This window comes from Amyelois transitella, chromosome 25 (assembly GCF_032362555.1).
Source record: "Amyelois transitella isolate CPQ chromosome 25, ilAmyTran1.1, whole genome shotgun sequence".
Taxonomy (NCBI): Eukaryota; Metazoa; Arthropoda; class Insecta; order Lepidoptera; family Pyralidae; genus Amyelois; species Amyelois transitella.
Window position 1 is genome coordinate 5,648,959 of NC_083528.1, and position 21,212 is coordinate 5,670,170.

Sequence of the window (21,212 nt, forward strand, 5' to 3'; positions counted from 1 at the left end):
ACACGATTATGTGGACACATAATCTGCATTTCGTTCCATTTCATCTCTATCAGCTACCAAATTAAAGTTTACTTAAGGCCCATCTACAATTTTAATTTTTTCTCAAGCAAGCCATCTACTCCCGCGAGATCCGCTTCTGCATACAATTAACCACCCTCATTTACGTCTGGTCAATGACAGCCCTGTTTTAATCAATAAGTTCTTTTCGCGCGGCGTCCTTGGTTTTTTTTCCCCCCGGCGCGACTTTTTCTGCGCGTATTTCGCTTATTATGTGTCAATTGGTATGCCTGTTAAACTGCGATGAGTCGATCTATCGCACCTTAGCTCGTTTTCGTCGATTTCGCAAAAAGCCAAATAAAAAAGGCAAAAGCTTGCCCAAAAAATTGTCTACTGTCTACAGAACAGTATCTCGCATCGCGGGTCTTGTAGCCATTTTAATTATTATTTAATACCAAGGGACTAGCACGTGGCGACGTGCGCTCTCTCACTCGCCCTTGGAAGGGTGTATACTGCCCGCTTCTCGCCGTCTCCCTCGCACGAAGCCCACTTACACACATGAAAATCGTGAATAATAAAAAAAAATGTGTACACATTTTTTTCGCTTAACCACGGCGCGCTGTGTGCGTGCGGCCTCACGCCGAGGAAGCGAGAAGACGCTAGCGAACTGAGCAGTACCTACTAATCCCCACTCCGATTTTTTAAGCTTCGCTGTGTATGTTTGAGTCCGTGTAATTTTTTTCATTTTTATGTGTTAGTGTACCCCTCGCGCGGTGTAGTTCACTTTTTCTACTATAGATCTGAATTTCAGTCTCGTTTTTGCCGCGTCGGTCTTAAGACGGGTGAACGGGCATTTTGTATTATATTTTTGTTGTCGACGGTAGTAGCCGGTGGTGGCTCGCTAAAGAGCCGGCATTTTAAGCGAGCACATGTCGTCTTGTCTTACGGCCCTCCTATACTACTGGCACTGCAGGCCAGTGCACGCGCAAAACGCTGAGTGCGAGAGGGACGCGAAACATCACGTGTGATTACCACAACTATAACAAATTATAGCTCACTAAAATATTGAGCACAAAAAAAATCTGGTAATTTTGATCCTAGTAACGACGCTCGGCATTCATATTTTAACCGCACGGTCAAGAGCACGGCTCTGCATTTTTTTCGCCGGTATTTATAAATGTTTACTTTGAGGGAGCACGTGAATTTTTTGAATAATTTTGGCTGTAAAGCCTTGGACTGTTGCCTTTTGGACGTGTTGTGACATTAGTGTTACCTGTATTATGTGATATATTTTTAGTGACATTTAGATAGGAACAAACTGTGATTTATTTACATATAATGGTGATATAGTTGATGACTGTGAAGATTTTTTGGAAAGTGTAAGGTAATTATATTTCTTTTTTTTTTTGTAATTAGCCGGTAGTCTCCCTGTTGTCCCTCGCTTGAGTTTGGGAGGGTTCTCCCTCACTGGGGTGGGGTATTTAGCCAAGATCTTTTGGGAGCGGGCTCGTCGGCGGGCAGTCGCCGCCGTCTGTCAAAGTCGACCTTGAAACATGCCCGAACTATAAATACGGAAATATTTTCGGCCAGTGTGCCGCAATTTATTTTAGTATTCATTTGATTCGTTGCGCTCGTTTTGTTTTTAATGTTAAGAGTGTCAATATTTAATATAGGAATTATGGGAGTCTGCCGGAATTTTCATGACAGTTGAAGTTCAAAATGTTATGATGGTCACTTTCTTTCCATATTAATTTTATATCAATGGTGTTATTGATCTGTTTTATTTTTATCCCCAAAATTTGTATCTCATGAATTAGTAAAAAAAAAGTCATAATCAATCCTTTTGATTTTAATTTAATTTAACACCAATGACCGAAATATTGCCAAAACATCTATAATAATAGATCAGTGTCATAGTTTAAATTTTTTACACAATATTTGACATTAGAAACGCTCTTATCCAACGTCAGAAAACTTCTTGTCAAACAGCCTTGTATTGCACGCTTCAGTAACTACGAAATCTCCAATATCTAAAAGCATATTTTAAATAATCTGTAGAGAAAAAAACAAGACAAGCCGCGTTTTTTACACCTCAACAACTGGTACTAACAACGAAAAAAATTGGTGAGACAAGTGTCAATTTTTGTAGTTACAAATTGAGTGACAAACTTAAAAGTAATTAATGGAAATTATTTTGAAAAACAAAGTTTTCAAAAACATTGTTTTTAATTCTGTTTTTAAAAATAATACTTAAATTGATCATTGTTATAGATTTGAGGTTAATTTTTAAAATGTTAAAATCTCGTCGATCATAATGATAAACTAAGTGAATGAAACAAAAAGGTAATTACTGACCCGAAGCCACTTCTGAACTAAACTAGAAGTATGATTACAAATCTTGAAGTCGATCAAGCGTGAGGCCCAGTATACATCAACAAAATTGTTTTCGACCCAAACGAATTCCCAAACTTTGTGGACAACGATTCCTTAACATTAGAACATGAAGGTTCTAAATCCAACACAACCCGTGGTCAAGGACCGCAAATGTCCGTGGTTGTCTATTCTATACACGTAATTATATCTTTGACAGCCCGGCATTGCTGGACTGTACAGGTAGGTACAGTCCACTACAGAAGTATTCTCAACCTTAACCGCAAAGTCATCAACAAATTGATAAATCTTGAAGCTAGGTAGCACTTTGAAATAAAAATAATATATATATCGTCGAGCAAGAGCAAAAGATGTCATCAATAAAATTTTAATAAAGCTAGATGCTAAGTACACCCGTTAACAAACTATCGGTTTAATATTTTTATTATAACAAAGATAAAAATCTCCATTAAGCGTGCACATTGTACGCGCGGATGTACAAGCTGTGTGATTATCGAAGCCTTATTTGATGCGGCATGTGGGCTAGGGGCTAGATCATTGACACAACCTACGCGACGGCTCACTCGTCACCTGCTTGCTCGGAGAAAAAAAAACGCCATCTTTTTTACCCGTCAAATCTAGTTTTAAATAGATAAACAAGAAGTCTTTTTGCGTTTGAGAGTATAACCAACTGAACATAATCATTGACAAATTTTTAATAAATCATCATTTTGAACTTCTACGATGTTATTAAATGCTTTCTTATTATTTCCCCACTTATGGCCATATCATCCAAATACATGGTTTTTTCAGCAAACAAAAACGGAGGATCTCGGAAAAATTCCATGACATTTAGCAAGATATTAAGACGTAAAAATAATTTATGAGGGAGGTAGTGCCAAATAATCACTAGATAACAATTATTATATTTAGATAGAAATTTTAAAACAATCAAGATGATGGAAGGCAGGACAATCGATTACCGGCCGGACGGTGGCGGCTTAGATTACCACAACTCGCCGCTAATGGCGGAAATACCTTTAGACAATTACTCTCACATACACAGAAGCATAGAGCACTTAAGGTCTATGGGTGTTTCGAGTCTCGACCCTCATAGACATATAACAACAAATCTAGCAGACCTTAGAAGATACGAACATCCCGATGAAATGCCAGAGATCAAACCGTCCGTTTTAAGATTATCAGAATTCAAAAGTGGACTACACGAAATACGAGTCAGTAATGATCAGGAGAATGAAGTACAAAGGCAGATGACACCCCACGACGATGGACCCAAAGGATACAGCGCTCCTTCGACGCCATTGTCGGAAAACGGCGGGCAGTCAGTGCAGGAGGAAAAGGTAAGAACATTTTTTGTTTCCTAAACCAATATTAATCATATAAATCCTTGAGCACTTCGGAAGTCTTCATCTTCACTTGACGTCATTAAGGCAGTAATATTCGGCGGTTTAACACATTGTTCCATTGAGTGATCATTATATGAAATCACGATGCAAACTTGTGTTCCGCGTAAGGCCTATTAATCTCGCTAAGTCTAATATTATGCCGAGCTTCGTGATTTAACGTAATTATTATTGCGTTATAAACATCGCCTCAAGTCATAAAACGAGTTAAGTCAAAATCTTTGGCTGATTCGAAAATGATAATGAATTTCTAGTTTTTATTTACCATTATCCTTTATGAGCCTCTCCCGTTCATATTTGATTCCTCTTGATCATAGTTGTACCTCTACTTATTCGAATCTTATTTGTAATTTAAATATTCGGTACCAAGTTCAAGAGTACTTGATATCGAATCAACTTAGAATTCAAGTACTTCGCTTAAATGTTTATAATGCTTCCTCATTCATTGCTTAGATCACACTGCTTCCTATACGTAAACACTTTGTAGTTAATTGATTTATAATTGACTTAAGTTTTAAGGGAAATTACTTTTCTGACACGATTCTTCACCTGAAATTGTGTCTCCATGACATATTGTGATATCGTGAAGATTTTGTGAAATTACCATCTCACAAAATGTATGCAGACCACAAAGACGCCACATTTCAGTGTTTGTCTATCAACATGTGTACATTAAAGTTGCGTCCTTGGTTCCCCTTTCGGGGTTAACTGGGTTAGACTTGTAAGAAGATTGTCTTATAAGCCTTCATACTTACCACAAACCTCTTTCTTACCAGAACAGAATGCGAATTTCTGTTATTAAATGTTTAAGCAAGTTAATTATATATACTAAGTACTTAGAAATTTTAGAATTTTAAGCATGACAAACAATAGGTACGTATTTAACCTAAAATGGTTAAAAAATATTACATGATTTTAACTAAAATCATGCATAATTATCCATTCTCGTTATTTCATTTCAAATTCTCATTTACACATAATACATTAGTTAATTCATTACTTCAAATGCATGTCTGTTTATTATTTTGCTATTAAGGAACTACGTAAGTAATTTTTATATTTAACGGTATTTTTGAATTTTATAAAAAAATCGTTTCCTTATCAATGATTTATTTATTATGCAATACTATCGTCACCACTTATAAGATAATTCTTATTCGTATATCCTACATCGTGTCAAAATTTACTTTCCACAAAATAAGTATGCTTATTGAGAATCAAGTCATAGTATTTATTTACATTATTAAAAGTCTGTATGATCTCAACTGTTAGCAATTTGTTTAATATTTAAAAATATACTTTTGGTAAATTTTACTTAAAAATATTTTCTTTTCTGATTCAGATGCCTTATTAGTCATGGACCAATAAGATAATGGTCTTATTACCTATTTTATCAGCTTTGGAAACTGAACTATAAAGAATTTTTTTTATATATATAGCAGTCATTTTTTATTGACATTATAGAGTATATGTGTGACAAATTCCGCTAATATCTATTCTGGAAGAAATTTCGACAAATTCTCTCTTAGTGCGTTTATTTACGAGTACCTAAGTTTTATTGAGTAATTCTTATTAGAAAAGTTACGTCCAGATATTTTCTTTAAAAATCAACTGGAAGAGAAAGCTTCTTGTATTTAATTCGCCATTTTTTATCATAAGTGTGTGTTGTAAACAAGTGTTAAATTAAAAAGATAAAAAACCAAATTGAATACATCATGTATGTGATGAGTCAAAAAAGAAGGAAAGTCTAGCACATGATGAAAAGTCTTCAAATAATACTGGCACGTGATGAAAAAAGAAGTATACAAGTCTTCGAATACTGGAGCATGATGATTCTAGAGTCTCGACGTTGATGGCTGATGACTGCGGATACGCCTTGAGCCCCGAAGGTCGAGCGTACCCGGGTCGCGCAGAGGTTGTATAGGACGATACCTATTGTCTGAACGATGTTTTTTAAAATGCAATTACATAGATAAAGCGTCGTTTTTAATGAATATTTGGCGCTTTGATGTTTTCCGGGGCGATGCTATCTGTGAATTAATTTTGTTTCGAGTAAATTGTTTCTTTTTTTAAACTACTCGTACTTAACTACCTTGCATTAGATTTTCGTCTTATAAGAAATTGGTATTATTTTATCAGTAATGTAAACTTTTTAATTTTTTATCAACAACTTAATTTATTTTTAGGATTGCGGATTTGAAATGTGTTATTTGTTACCTTTTTTAATAACACTAAAAATGTCTCGCTTCGACATTTTTGTTTTTTTTTTTTTATTTTATTAAAAAAACCATTTCATAAGAACTACATAGCAAGTAAAATGACAAAAAAAAAAGATAAGAAATATTTTCCTTGCCACCTAACACAAATCAATAGTATCAATAAATTTGAATTTCTGCATAAAGTTTACACCAAAATGATAAGATAGCTCCAACTGTGACCCGGTAGAATTCCGAATGGTTACAAGGTCATTGATAAGTCCCCCTAGATATAATATTATGTAAGCTCGGCATAAAAATACATGTGTCATAGGGCTGGCACGTTGATATTTAAAAAAAATGTCATTAATATACCTAAAACTATATTATATATAAAAAATAAGCAAAATTAAATTTCAAAGCACTACATGCTTTTTTGAAATTTTATTTAAATATACATATACTCGTAGGTACATTGTTATGTCCGTCATCACGATAAGTACGTCCTCTCGTCTCCGCTCCCGTGGGAATTCCCAGAAAATTAGCCTTTATAATTTTGAATTTCTGTTTGTGTGCCAAATATTATCAAAATCAGTACAAAAAAAAATTATATCTACAATATAAGTATGAATTATTCTTATTTTCATTTATTCTGCTGTCAATAAAGTCAACATTTGACTTTCAATTTAATAACCTTGAACGAAAATGGTACATTTTCTGATGCTGAAAATAAATTAAACATTCGCGCTTTCATGGGCAGTGAATATTTTGACAATGAAAAGTTTTTGCATTTTTCATGCCGTGCGGAATCATTCGGTTTCAAAGCGAGTATGTGAGATGACGAACATTCTTTTATTATTTCTGTAACGCTGATCGAAATAAGAATTAATCTGCGTAACTGATATTATTAAAGATCAGTTTTACCTATCGGTGTTTATTGTTAAGCGAAAAATAAATAAAAAAATTATTCTATAAAGTAATTAATTTATTACTTTATAGAATAATTTTTTTAAATTCAATATACCAAATATTTGAAATACTAAAAGAACCGATAAATAAAATTATCAATTAACACAATTGTCATTAAAAGGTATAAATAAAAAAAAATCTAAAAAAATGCTCAACAAAAATATACTAAAAACATAAAAAAAATAAATAAAACGATAACCAATATAATTCGAAAATTATTATTCGGCTCGAATTGAATCTACTCGTGGAACAGAATCGAATCTATTGCCGAGTCGGTTTCCGCGCGCAGGAATCGAATCCAAGGCCACATGCTTCCATTGTCAATGTCACCATGCCAGTGACGGATTATGTTTTCTTCGGACTACGTTCAATTCATACTCGTATGTGATTTTATTGATGATTCCATGAAATTTTATTTCAATTCCAAATATTTTTATGTACTTAATTATATGTTTTCAAAACAAAATTTACTTATTTATTGGATAACTTTTGAAAACTTTTAAAAAGAAAAGCTTTCTAATGAAAATAAATGATTTGTTAGGTTAATTCAAAAATGAAGATTTTTTTGTTAGACCTATCTGAATCTTAATTTCATCGCTAACTGAAAGTGGCTTTCTGGTCTTTTCGAGACTGATGGCTCTGTCTACTGTCTATCCCACAAACGATAAAGTCTAAATCAAAAGAAGAATACCAAGTGTTTAAGCCTATCCCTTACTCGCCATTTACGACATCCATGAGAACGAAATGGATTGGTCCTATTCTTTTTTATTGGTGCCAGGAACCACACGGCATGTTGATCGAAATCGATGTTTATGCATTATTTATCGACATTCGATTGATAAATTTGCTAAGCTAACATAGTAAATATAGACACAATATAAATAATATTACGAGCTATGAACAAGAAAATTATAGTTTTAAAGAGTAAGTTTTTTGGTCGAATTAACGAAGTCGGCGGTCAATTTTAACATACAGGGTGCGCGTGAGCAGACATGTGTCAGAACATTTTTAGCATAAGCAATGTGTAGACCAATTAATCTATTTAACTAATGACTTTTCAAAAGTTCATTGACACTGTCGATATATTTTTTTTCTCAATTTTTTTTGACAAGCACTTTTTTCTCTAATGGATTAGTGATCAGTTTTATATTTTATTTATTTGTACTTACATCCACCATTACTATCATTCTTGACTTAAATTTGACATTTGAACTCTTCGAAAATGACAGTGGAAAATATATGCTTAGAATTTTTGAACGTGTTGATTTACATAAAATTACTTATTTATAAATAGTATCTTTACATATGACATCAAGTCCTTTTTTGGGAGATATACAATTTATATAATTATTACATTATTTTAATTACATTTATTTAATTAATTCATTTATTAATCACATAACTATGCTTATTGTTAATTGTTAAACAATTTTTATTTATTTTACATGTAAGTGTAGATACATGTAAAATTACGTTTTCAAATATGTTTACATACATTTATACAGATATTAGTAATTGTAAGAATGTTCAGATCTTGTAGCAAATTCATTATTATTCATTAATTTTGATTCATTCGCCATATGAATACGATTTTATTTAACTTTAACTATTTTAAATAAATAAAAAGAATGAGATATATTCTTCTTTAGTTAAAAACTACTTTTTAAATAGGTTCCAAATGCACAAAGAATCGTTTTAATGTGTAACTTTGCCTAGTAGGTTTTATGTAGAATCAGATATTACATATTTTTAATTTATTATATCATTTTATTTAGCAAATAATCACAGTATTAAAGTGACAGTATAAAAGAATCATTAAATTATTTTCGTTATCAATTTAAATACCACGTTATAAGTCTTAAATAGAATCTTAACGTACTAAAACGCGCCCGACCAAATTTGTAGGCAACTCGACAGGTCTTGATCCGCGTGATTCTCAGAATATATTCCAAAAATTATTTCCCATAAAAAAATAGTATTTAATCTTTATGGTATTGTAATAGAGTTCATAATGAGTTTCGGTTTGTTTGGCAGATGCATGTAAAAATTTGTTGTGTGTAATTTTGATTGACACCAACCATTACGGTTGAGTTAGGTATTGCGTCATCACGTAACTACGTACAGTCGCGTACCAAATTAGTTACAGAAAATGAATGAGACGCAGCACTTCTGTTCATTTTTTTGCCAATTTTATTTGGCACTATTTTGTGTTGTAATTATGTTACAAATTGAATGAAAGGTAACTATTTTGAATAGTTTTAATTATTTTTTTCTAAATGTTATATCATCATTATTATTTTAATGACATTTTAGTGCGGTATTTTTATTCATATACTACTCTGTCAAGAAAGTAGCAGGAAAAGATCAATAATACACAAACTGTTTGTTATTCATCCAAATTTATTTTATCACCTTCAAAATATGCTCCTTTAGAAACGATACACTTACGCCAACGAATAATCCAATCATCAAAACATTTTTTAAACGCTGTTTCCGGAATTGAGGTCAGTTCTCGCCGCGAATTCTCTTTTATGTCTTCTACCGATTGAAAACGGGTGCCACGAAGTGGTAATTTGAGTTTAGGAAAAAGAAAAAAGTCGGCTGGAGCCATATCTGGTGAATATGGTGGTTGCTCGATGGTATTTGTTGAGTGTTTGGTTAAAAATTCGTTCACAATGATGGCCTTGTGCGAAGGTGCATTATCATGGTGCAAAATCCAAGAATTTTCTTTCCACAAATCTGGCCTTTTTCGTCGGATTTGCTCTCTTAAACGCCGCATAACACTCAAATAATATTCCTTTTTACCGTTTGACCTTCCGGCAAGAATTCCGAGTGCACAACACCGCGATAGTCAAAGAAAACAGTCAACATGACTTTGACTTTTGAACGACTTTGGCGTGGTTTTTTCGGTTTCGGTTCAGTTGGAAGGCGCCACTCCGAAGCTTGTTGACTAGTTTGCATGTCAAACTCGTAAACCCACGTCTCGTCACCAGTAACAATGCGTTTCATGAATGTTGGGTCGGAATTGACTCGTTCTAGCATGTCCTCAGCGACTCTCATGCGATTGAGTTTTTGAAAAAAATTCAGGTCTTTTGGGACTAGCCGAGCGGCAACATGTTTCATACCCAAATTATTAGTTAAAATGGTACGGATCGACTCGTGAGATACAGAAAGTTCGGTGGCTATCTCTCTCAAAGTTGAATGAGGATTTTCAGTCACTATTTCCTTCACTTTTGCGATGTTAACTTCAGTTGCAGACGTTGATGGCCTACCAGAGCGAGGCAAATCTTCCATCACATCTCGACCGCTTTTGAACGCTTTGTACCACTCATAAGCACGAGTTTTTGATAAAGTCCATTCACCGTAAGCCTTCTGTAACATTTTCAGTGACTCCGAACACGATATTCCATTGGCAATGCAAAATTTAAGAAAAACTCTTTGTTCGATGTTTTTATCCATTATGAAATTAGCAATACACACTAGATATGATATAACTAAAAATAGCACTGTATTTAATGTAAACAACAGATGCAACTCAAACTCCGCGCCAAAATGGAAAACAGTTGTGCCAATCTAACAACAACAAAAAAAACAAAAATTTGAATTTGGAACCATAAATAAATAATCCATTCCCGATACTTTTCTGACTGAATGTATAATATTTGAAGAATAAATATAATTTATCTTTTTATCAAAATAATTCATTATACTAATGACATTGTTGTAAATTTAAATACTATTAATTTAGCGGCACCTACAAAAGAATACAGGTTTTCGTAAATTCCACGGGAACTGTAGTTACCGGAATTAATATCCTCTTTGTCCTTTTTTTTAAAGATTGGTTTAGGAGTTTAGGAGATAACACGTGCAGTTAGCAGGTACAGTACGTGGAGACAACAAATAAACTTAGGAACTTTCGCATTTATAATATTAGTATGGATAAGGTTCTCGATTCTTCGATTCTTCTTATTCTTATATAATGTCTCAAAAAAAAGTTTTTGCTTTAAAAAATATTTTTCCTTTATATGTTTCTGTATATAAACCAAACATTTTGGTACAGTAAATGAAACAAAACAAATTACTATAATGGCAGCGTGGTCACGCGATTCGTCTATCTTAGCTCGTGTATGATATAATTTGGAAGTAGCCGGAGGCTGAGACGGCATTCTTTGGCAGTCAGTTACTCACAAGTTTGGGGGAGATGGGATAATGTGTAAGGGTAATGATTGTGGATTGACTAGAAGGTATAGTATAAATCAACCACAGATTTATACTGTGGTTAAGGTTTCTTTTTTAATAATTTCTAGGTTGAAACATGTATGTAGTTTAGATTTATTTAATATCAGACAAGATGATATCATGGTCTAGTTCATATTATAAATCTTAAAAAATAATAATTTAAAAGGCGATAGACTATTACTGTGACTTAAAAGATTTTATTGCCGTTTTTTTCTGTATACTATAATTTTAAATTAAGTAGGGCAACATTATCCGGAAAATGTAAAGATATTGGGAGCATCCTACAATATTTTGATCTTGAGGCAAGTCGTTAAGTTACGCGTAATAAGCACTTGTCTAACATTACTTCCTTTTTGACTTTACTGTACAAACAAAATTTAATTGAAAATCACCCATAACTGTATCGATTTAAAATTCATTTTAGCAAACCATGACTTCAAACTAAATTATTAACGTAATTTGGTCTTTAATTCTATCGTAATAAGAGTTATCATATCGGAAGGTGTTTTAACGTTTGTGTTAGAAGCAAAATGATCTAAGTCACTAAAATTTTGACAGCGCTTACGGTTTTGTTTTATCAATATGAAAAATTTTGTAAGTACATTCGTATTGCGTGTTGGTTGATTGTCAGGCAGAGATTCGTTAAGAACTGTTTATGTACCACGTTTACCAAGTTACCTGTATTGTTCTGTGTTCAAGGGTAAACAAAATTAGTCGGGTTATTTGTAAAGTCAAATTTAATACTAATTTGTACACTCCACTCAAAAAGATAAATTCAAAATAATTAATATTATATGTTTTTTTTTTTTATAACATAGGTACAATTTAAGTATATTAAATTTAAAAATTAAACAGACGATCACTTTTTCCAATTTCTAATTTGTCAGTTGAACCAGGTTCAAATGGACTTAAACCATAACCATAGACTAGAAACTTATAAACTTATTAATATTATTAATGGTATCTATTTGAATTTTAACGTTTTTGTAATAACATTAAAAAAACGATGATTATAAAAATAAAGAAAGAAGGATTAATATAAATAGTCATATTTTTCTTTTAATTTTCTAGTCTCAATTCTAGTTTTTAATTAAAAAATATAATAACATTTATACAAGGCAGTAATAATATATACATTACAACTGTTTATTTCGGAGCCAGTTGGGTCATATTAATCATTACGCGGTGAATAGAAGGCATTCTCGGGCCAAAATGTCACTTGTATTAAGTTTCATCCTCTGCGGTTTAGGCCTTTGTGAATGTCTTGTAAGCTATACCTCCAATAATTTAAGACAATCTACGAAATTATTTGAATAATGATAACATAATCTAATTTAAATATAAAGAGAAATTGTTCGCTTATATTCATAACGTTGTTAAATTTACCATTTTTTTTTAATTTAAATATGATATCATTGTGTATATTTTATTTATAAGATGAATCCTAATAATAATTTAAAAGCGACCACTTTTATCTAAGCAACTTATGAAAACAGTTTGTTTAAAGTAAACACATTGTTTTATTCTAAATACAAAAAAATTGTGTGAATCAAAACTGATAGATTATTTTAGCAATCCATAGTATCTGCCTACCCCATTGGGAAACAGACGTGATAGTAAGTTTTAAGTACCTAGATTAATATTATATTTCAAACTATTATATTTCAAACTTTTATCTATACTAATATTATAAAGCTGAAGAGTTTGTTTGAACGCGCTAATCTCAGGAACTACTGGTTCGAATTGAAAAATTATTTTTTGTGTTGAATAGACCATTTATCGAGGAAGGCTTTAGGCTATATAATCACGCATCACGCTGCAACTATAAGGAGCGAAGAAATAATGGAATATATGAAAAAAACGGGAAAATTATTCATCCTTGAGGGCTTCAATGATGCCCAAAATAAATAAGTGCGACTTCGTCCGCGTGGAAGTTATTATATTATGATAGTTATTATATTATGGCACAGCTAGTATATTATATTTCAAACTATTATATATCACATTGAATCTTGGACAAATCTAAGCCATTACGCAACGCAAGACAGCCAGGGGAACGAGTGACCTGCCCAATTTTTGTTGGCATTGAATCGCTTCAAGGCCACAGCTAAATTCGCGCGGTGACGTCACCAGCCTGTTGCCGCCCAGACTCAGCGGCTGTGGGTGTGCTTTGTTTTGAGATTTTTTTTACGTAATCAGCCGATGAAAGGGTTAATTGTTATTTAATATACTTACTTTATATATGTCTTCAATTTCTAATCGACTGGCTGACACATTTTTATAATTAATTATTTTTAAATTACCTAATGTTTAACGTTATTGCTGTTTTGTCATTAATATAAATAAACTACAACATACATACATACATACGTATGGTCACGTCTATATCCCTTGTGGGGTAGACAGAGCCAACAGTCTTGAAAACAAGACTGTTGGCTCTGATAGGCCCGACTGATAGGCCACGCTCAGCTATTTGGCTAAATGTAGAATTAAGATTCAAATAGTGGCAGCGCCGTCTAAAATAAGAATCCCAAGTTTGTAAGCCTACCCCTTAGTCGCCTTTTCCGACATACATGGGAAAGAGATGGAGTGGTCCTATTCTTTTTTATACTGGTGCCGGAAACTACACGACATCAAACTACAACTATGAATTTTATATCATAAATTTGCAATAAGCCTAATAATTATATGGGCCCATGACACACCCTTGCGGCACTCCACATTAATTTTTTCTTGAAAAATACAGTTTAACGTCGGGTGATAAATTAAAAGCTACTTTTGAGAGATGTTTAAGTAAAGACCTCTGGAAAATGTGTAGGAATCCATAATCCCTAAAATAGAAAGTTCCCTTAAAACTAATTAATTAATTACCCAAAGCTGGCAGGGGCAGGTTTGAGTGGTCATATTAGGAAAACTGCTTGGTCATCGCTTACCCGTGGTTAGGTTGAGAAATTAGTTTAATTTATGATTTTGGCGGCTTCCGGCATATATACATATAACTAGAGGCCGCCCGCGACTTCGTCCGCATGGAAACCCTATATATCTCGAAGGAAATCTTGGATAAAAAGTGGTATACCTATATGTTATTCTAAGTATCTATCCCATAAGTCTCGAATTTCAATATACTCGTATAGCATTGCACAAACTATGTATTATAACTATTTATTTATTATATATAGTCGTGATTATATTATGTATGTATGTATTAAAATTCTTCATCACAGTCCTCTTCAATTCTAAGAACACGAGGGTACCTTGATATATAGTTAATAATAAATTACGTCACAAGATAACGTTTGTCTTTAAGGGCTTATCTATGCTAATTGAGGGTTTATCCGTGTGACCGGTCCTTTAGTCCGGGACTACAACACACTCCATTTCTTGAGAGGGGTATGATAGTGCTACAATTGGGGAGGATGTTGAACCATTAGCTAAAATTTAGCAAGAGCTTTCTGATTATATTTTTTTAGTCCTTAGTATTCTGCGCTGGGCAAAGACTTCGACCAAAAGAATCAAGTACGGAACTCATATTTTATATAAAACTATCTGTCCCGGTAAACGTAGTTTTGCATTTTGTGGGTATGAAAAATAGATGTTGGCTGATTCTCAAACCTACTCAATATGCTCACAAAATTTCATGAGAATCGGTCAGGCCGTTTCGGAGGAGTATGGGAACAAACATTGTCACACGAGAATTTTATATATAACATATAATTTTTCACTATGACCGATATGTGCCGTGTGGTGCCCGGCACTAATGCAAAAATTACTAGTACCACTCTCTTTCCCACGGATGTCATAAAAGGCGACTAAGGGATAGCGTTATAAACTTTGAATTCTTCTCTAAGGCGATGGGCAGGTAGCAACCTGTCACTATTACAAAAACAATTCTATCATTGAGCGAAACAGCTGAAAATGGCCTATCAGACTTTTCAAGACTGTTGGCACTGTCTACCCCGCAAGATCCCTTGCGGGGTAGACAGGGCTAACGTAGACGTGACACATGACGTATGTATGTCATAAGAGCGGCTGTTATATTTTTTGCCAGCTTCTAAAGTCAACTTTTATGTCTTCAAGATAACCCGATGACTGCTCACAAGCTGTGAGGTTAGGCATTAACCCATCCCATCAAACATTGCTCACTCTCCCATACAGTCGACCATCCTGTATCAGTGAGGTGGGCCTACTGGCCATATGACCTATTTTTTTACGCAGCACCTGTTACAACCTTACAAGTTATGAATTGTATCGTGGTGCGATTTCTTTTTTGCAAATACATTTCACTTTTACTAAGGGAACTCATGTACGTGTATCTTAATTGCAAATATGTAATATGTACTTGCTTTTTCTTGAAACTATAACTGTATACTTGTATGCTAATAGAATTTAAATATGACATAGGTATAAAAGGAATTTTTCTACATCTATGCATACATATATTTACGTCTATATCGAAAAGATATGTAGGAAGATGTGAAGTGGTTTTATTATTTTTTCTATTGGTGCCAGAAACCACACGGCAAATTTATCATATTGTATTATATTTATTAATTATATTAAAAATAATACGTTTTGCATTATTAACTAAACTTTTTGCTAAACTTCTGAACTTCAGCTAGATAAATCCAGAATTTCTAGAAACAGTCAACCTGTTATTAAAAAAAAAAACAACAGGTGTGTGATATTAAATGAAACATATGCTCTTTAAAAATCTGCATTGGGAAATAGACTTTATTGACTTTATTTTATAGAAACATTTCCTTTTGGCAAATAAAAGGAAACTTAATTTTAGATATTTCATACATTTTAAATTATTTTCAAGTTTCTGGTCCATGATTTTGTTCTTATAAGTATTTTTTGAAGTCCAGACTTTTGAAGCATATATCGGAAAAGAAAGTCATTGATTTCTTTTTCTTTTTTTTTCATTTTATGATATTTTGTAGTTGTGGAATATATTATAGGATATGGGCTCCAATCAGATCCAGAGAATAAAAAAAAAATATATTTTATATCTGTTGAAATTGACCTCGAATCTTATGAAATTATTATGAACTCGTAAATTTACATACTTATCAACAAATGATTATGTAGAATATATTTGCAGGTAGGTACTTGCCAGCTCCCTTTAAGCGGACTCTCTATTTTGTAACTAGCTCTGTCTTCCCCTTAAGTGAAGATATGATTAGAGTTATACCATTTTATGAATCACAATTTATTTTTCGTCTTTACATTAAATTTTTATTCTCAGTTCCATCATTAAGCCATGAGCTACGTTAGGTAGGTACGCCTCGATTTTGCTTACCACGTAAAGTATAAAAAGTTTGGTGTAAATATTACAGACACTTCTAAATTCAAAAACAGGATGCACAAATTTCGCGTTCGTAATTTGAGCAGGATGCGCGCAAGAGGGAAGCTGTGTGACCCGTCCCACGACCCTCAAATGACGTCACATGTGGCACAATACCACCACACCACCTGCACCCCGCACAGGGTAAAACCACCCTTAGCCGGCACTAAATAAAGTCTCGTTCAGACACCACCAATACTCGTGAGAACAAAATTTTTCAAGATTTAAGGAAATTTTAAGAGATTTTTTTTTTGTTAATGCATCAATGGTCTCTAGTGATATATTGCGTATTGTACGCATTGATGGAGAAACCAATTGTGAATATTCAAACTATGTATTTGATTTGACAATAAAATGGGATTATGAAATGAATAAGAATTATAAATACTGAAGCGATAGATATCTTGAGAAATAGACACGCCTCGTTAAAACAAGTATTACCCATAGCCCTGGTCTTTTTATGAAAAATAAACAATTATTAAATCAAATTTGCAAATTATTAATTAGTTTTGATTGACAGCCTCAAAAACTTTGTTTCCTGTTAAAATTTTTTGCTTATATTACTGTGTTTCATATCAAATTAGTTGGTGAATAAGAATTTCCTATTCTTTTTAGAACTCCAAACTCCACGTTACTATGGAGGATTTGATTTGATAAGATAAGATTTGATATTTTTTTTTCCATTTCACGCAGGACTTACCTAAATAAAATTTATAATGAACTACATATGCAGATTGTATTTATTTGTTGCTATCAAATATAACATCTGAAAAATCATTTACTTTCGTTGTTACAACAAACAACACCCGTGGGTACACAACAACACAAGTAATAACGTTATTTATTTTATTTGCAGAAATTAAACAAATTATACATATAAATTTATTTACCCAAAAAAATGAAACATTAAATTATCACAAATTCTGTTATTTTTTTTAATAATACATACACACACAATCACGTCTTCATCCCTTGCGGGGTAGACAGGGCAGCAGTCTTGAAAATACTGATAGGCCACTGAATTTTATAATAATACGAGTATTATAAAATTATACAATTTATCAAATTATACAATTTAATAATACTCGTATTATTTTAATACTAACAACATTCCATCAAATATACAATAAAGAACCATTGTATTAGAATATTATCTATAAAATGTATGCGTTTTGTGCATATCACTGCATTTTAATCCTGAGGGATACGTAACGGTCATCTGGCCCTTTGATGACCCCCTGTGACCCGACAGGATCAGGGGAAGCAGGGGGAAACGATGGCATACTACCCCGATTCGTTATTGTTAATATTTATTATTAAATTCCAAACTCGTATCTACAGAGGAGATGTTATTGCATCATTTGTAGTTAATGTAAACTTTTTGGTTCCCGACAGTGCCGTGTGGTTCCCGGCACCAATACAAAAAAGAATAGGACCACACCATCTCTTTCCCCATGGTTGTCGTTAAACGCGACTAAAGGATAGGCTTACAAACTTGGGATTCTTTTTAAGGCGATGGGCTAGCAACCTGTCACTATTTAAATCTCAATTCTATCATTAAGCCAAATAGCTGAGCGTGGCCATTCAGTCTTTTTAAGACTTTTGGCTCTGTCTGCCCCGCAAGGGATATAGACGTGACCATATGTATGTAAACTTTTTATTTATATACATAACATAAGTAATTGCATATTTTGTAGTTTGAAGTGATTTTAATTAATTAAAATATATTAGAGACATTCTCAAGATTATTTTAAAACTACAATGCCCAATAGGGTTCATATTATACCTACTTATTAACTGCGACTACAATTCAATTGATGTAGGTACTTACAATATCATAGGAATTAAAGATTTTGAATTGAATTGAATTAAAAGAAATCTTTGACGTCAATAAGTGATACCTAGTATCCTCTGCTGATAAAAAGAAGTATTGAAACTGTATACATACATACATAAACTCTCGTCTTTATTCATCACAGGGTAGACAGAGCCGACAGTCTTGAAAAGACTTAAAGGCCACGTGTAGCTGTATGGCTTACTGATGAAACTGTATATAAGAATATATTCTCAAGAAGAAATAAATGTCAAAAGTGTATAAAAGAAATTGCATATTATATACCTATTATTTATGTTTATTCTTTATTTAATATAGAATTAATTAATAATAAAATTAAACCTTTCTTACATACTTAAATAAATAAAAAAAATTAATAGTTAAAATTTAAAATATTGCTTGATAAATAAATAAATATATACGGGACAAATTACACAGATTGAGTTAGCCTCGAAGTTAGTTCGAGACTTGTGTTACGAGATACTAACGCAACGATACCTACTATATTTTATAATAAATACTTATATAGATAAACATCCAAGAGCCAGGCCAATCAGATAAAGTTCTTTTCTCATCATGCCCTGACCGGGATTCGAACCCGGGACCTCCGGTGTCACAGGCAAGCGCACTACCGCTGCGCCACAGAGGCCGTCAAAATAGTTTTTTGTAAAATTCATAGTACCGCGTTCGATCCGGCAAGAATATAAAATCATCTCTTGAGACCAATATTCCGATATCCTAAGAGAAATTTGTGGTCACCTGTTGTATTACGTGAGAGACAAGCCATTCATGGCGTACTTACCACAGACTTTAGACGTTACAGACGGGAACTTGTTTCCTTAGTCGTCTCCTTAATTTTATTATCAATTTCTACACGAGTCAATCCGCATGGGTTGACATGATATTTCTCTCGTGTAGAAATGATATTTCTTTTATAATGTTAAAATGACAGAAATGGATGAACAGATTTTGATGGAATTGTGTATGTTTATAGATTTATTGACCGCCAAACTCAAAGTAACTTTCTTCATAGATCACAGGGGAGCGAAGCCCGAGGCAAAAGCTAGTGTCTTTTCCATCTATTTAATAATTTATATTATATGTATTCTTCTTTAGACACATTCAATAATAAAAACCTAGTAAAATGTATCTATCTATTATTATTTTAGTAATTTTTATTAAATAATATTTTATTATTGCTTAAAGATATTGTTCCAACTTTTTAACAATCTTACTTACCTACTTATTGTAGATGCTAAAATCTGTAAGTATATTTATTATGGCGATTTTATCCATTTCGAAAATCTATAGTCTGTTGCGTACATTTCTGATAATAATTCTTAGTATGCCAAAACTGGTATCGTGTGAGGGAGACAGCATGCTTTTTGGTGTTGTCAGAGCAAGATGTAAAAAAGACATTTCCTGCAGCGTGGAAGCACGTAGAACACTTTTTGTATGCCTTTATGCCAATACTAGAAGTTGTTTACAATTTTGCTTTGTATTTTATTGAAAATGTTTTAAATAAAGTTTTTCTGTAATAAACAAGTAGAGGAAATGTTATTGGTCATGCGTATTTATGTCACGTCTTTATTCCTTACGGGGTAAAAAGAGCTGATGGTCCCGAAAAGATTGATGGTAGATTCAGATGGATGATGGAATCGAGATTCAGATGTTTTTAGGTCATCATTTAAAAGTATTCCAAGTTTATAAATCATTCCCTTGATTACCTTTTGATTTTGGTCTTATCATGAAAAAATATATGATACTTTAAATAATTTAATATTTCAATTTATTCCATTCATTACCTAGTCGCCTATTGCTAAATATATTTTTTTAAATGTAATGACGATAACTATTTGAGTAAATTAAAAAGTAATAATAACACAACATAAGATAATGTAACATGAATTATTGCATTAACATCAAAATTAATTTTACATTACTAATAATTATATTACAAAAAGGGAAAAGAAAAATAATCTTGTATTCAATTTATGAATTTGTAAATGTGAAGTAACGTAAATATTATACTTTTCCCCGTTAGTGTGGTAGAAATTAAATAGGTAGGTAGGTACGTAATTTATTAAAATAATTTCAGGCTATTCTGATGATAAGTTTGACCCAGGTTGTTGATAAAACACCTAACAGTTAGTAACGTGACTTATTAACGAAATGTTTAATTTCTTATCGAACATTACCTACTTACGTCTCATAACAAAATTGTTAATTTTCCACACATTTATTAGATAGTGAAATTAGTTCAGCATCATCATAGCACAGATATAGTATATGTAGATAAAACTTACATACTTACATAAAATGCCCCTTTTTATACACAGAGACTAACATCTTTCCACTTGCCATTTTATGTTAGCACTCCCCACGAAAGCAGACTATGTAATAGGTATAAATAAATATTTTTACAATTTATTTTAGTTTTTTTATCTAAGTTATTTATAAACCGGAATAAAATATAACAAATTTTATAAATTTTCAACAAATTTTCTTTAAAAAAAGTAGAAAAATAACCATAAATAATTCAACATTGCATTTTTCATGGAATTCCCAGGGGAATGGAGCGCAAAAGTCTAGTAACACACATATTATTTACTTGAACAATATTTTTGATGAGGGTAACTTTACAATATCCTCAAGATTACCATGTACGGAGGTGAATCAATACCATTATCTTAAAACCACTATAAAAATGACTGATACCCTACTACATCAGTTTTCTGCGAAATACTACAATTCCATTTAGAAACTTCCACTCTATTCTCATTAAAATAAAGTTCAAAATGCATTACACAGAAAAAATGTATTTCACAACGCATTTA

At 32.6% G+C, this 21,212-nt stretch overlaps 1 protein-coding gene across 1 annotated transcript in view; it reads left to right on the forward strand.

Annotated features, from left to right (window-relative positions):
• The first annotated feature begins 826 nt into the window (after positions 1-826).
• The window catches only part of LOC106143483 (zinc finger protein rotund), a 33,610-nt gene continuing 13,224 nt past the window's right edge, over positions 827-21,212 (forward strand). The window contains exons 1-2 of the mRNA XM_013345595.2: positions 827-1,381; positions 3,181-3,728. Coding sequence (XP_013201049.1) covers positions 3,324-3,728 — 405 coding nt within the window. The 5' untranslated portion in view covers positions 827-1,381; positions 3,181-3,323. The remainder of the gene's footprint in view (positions 1,382-3,180; positions 3,729-21,212) is intronic.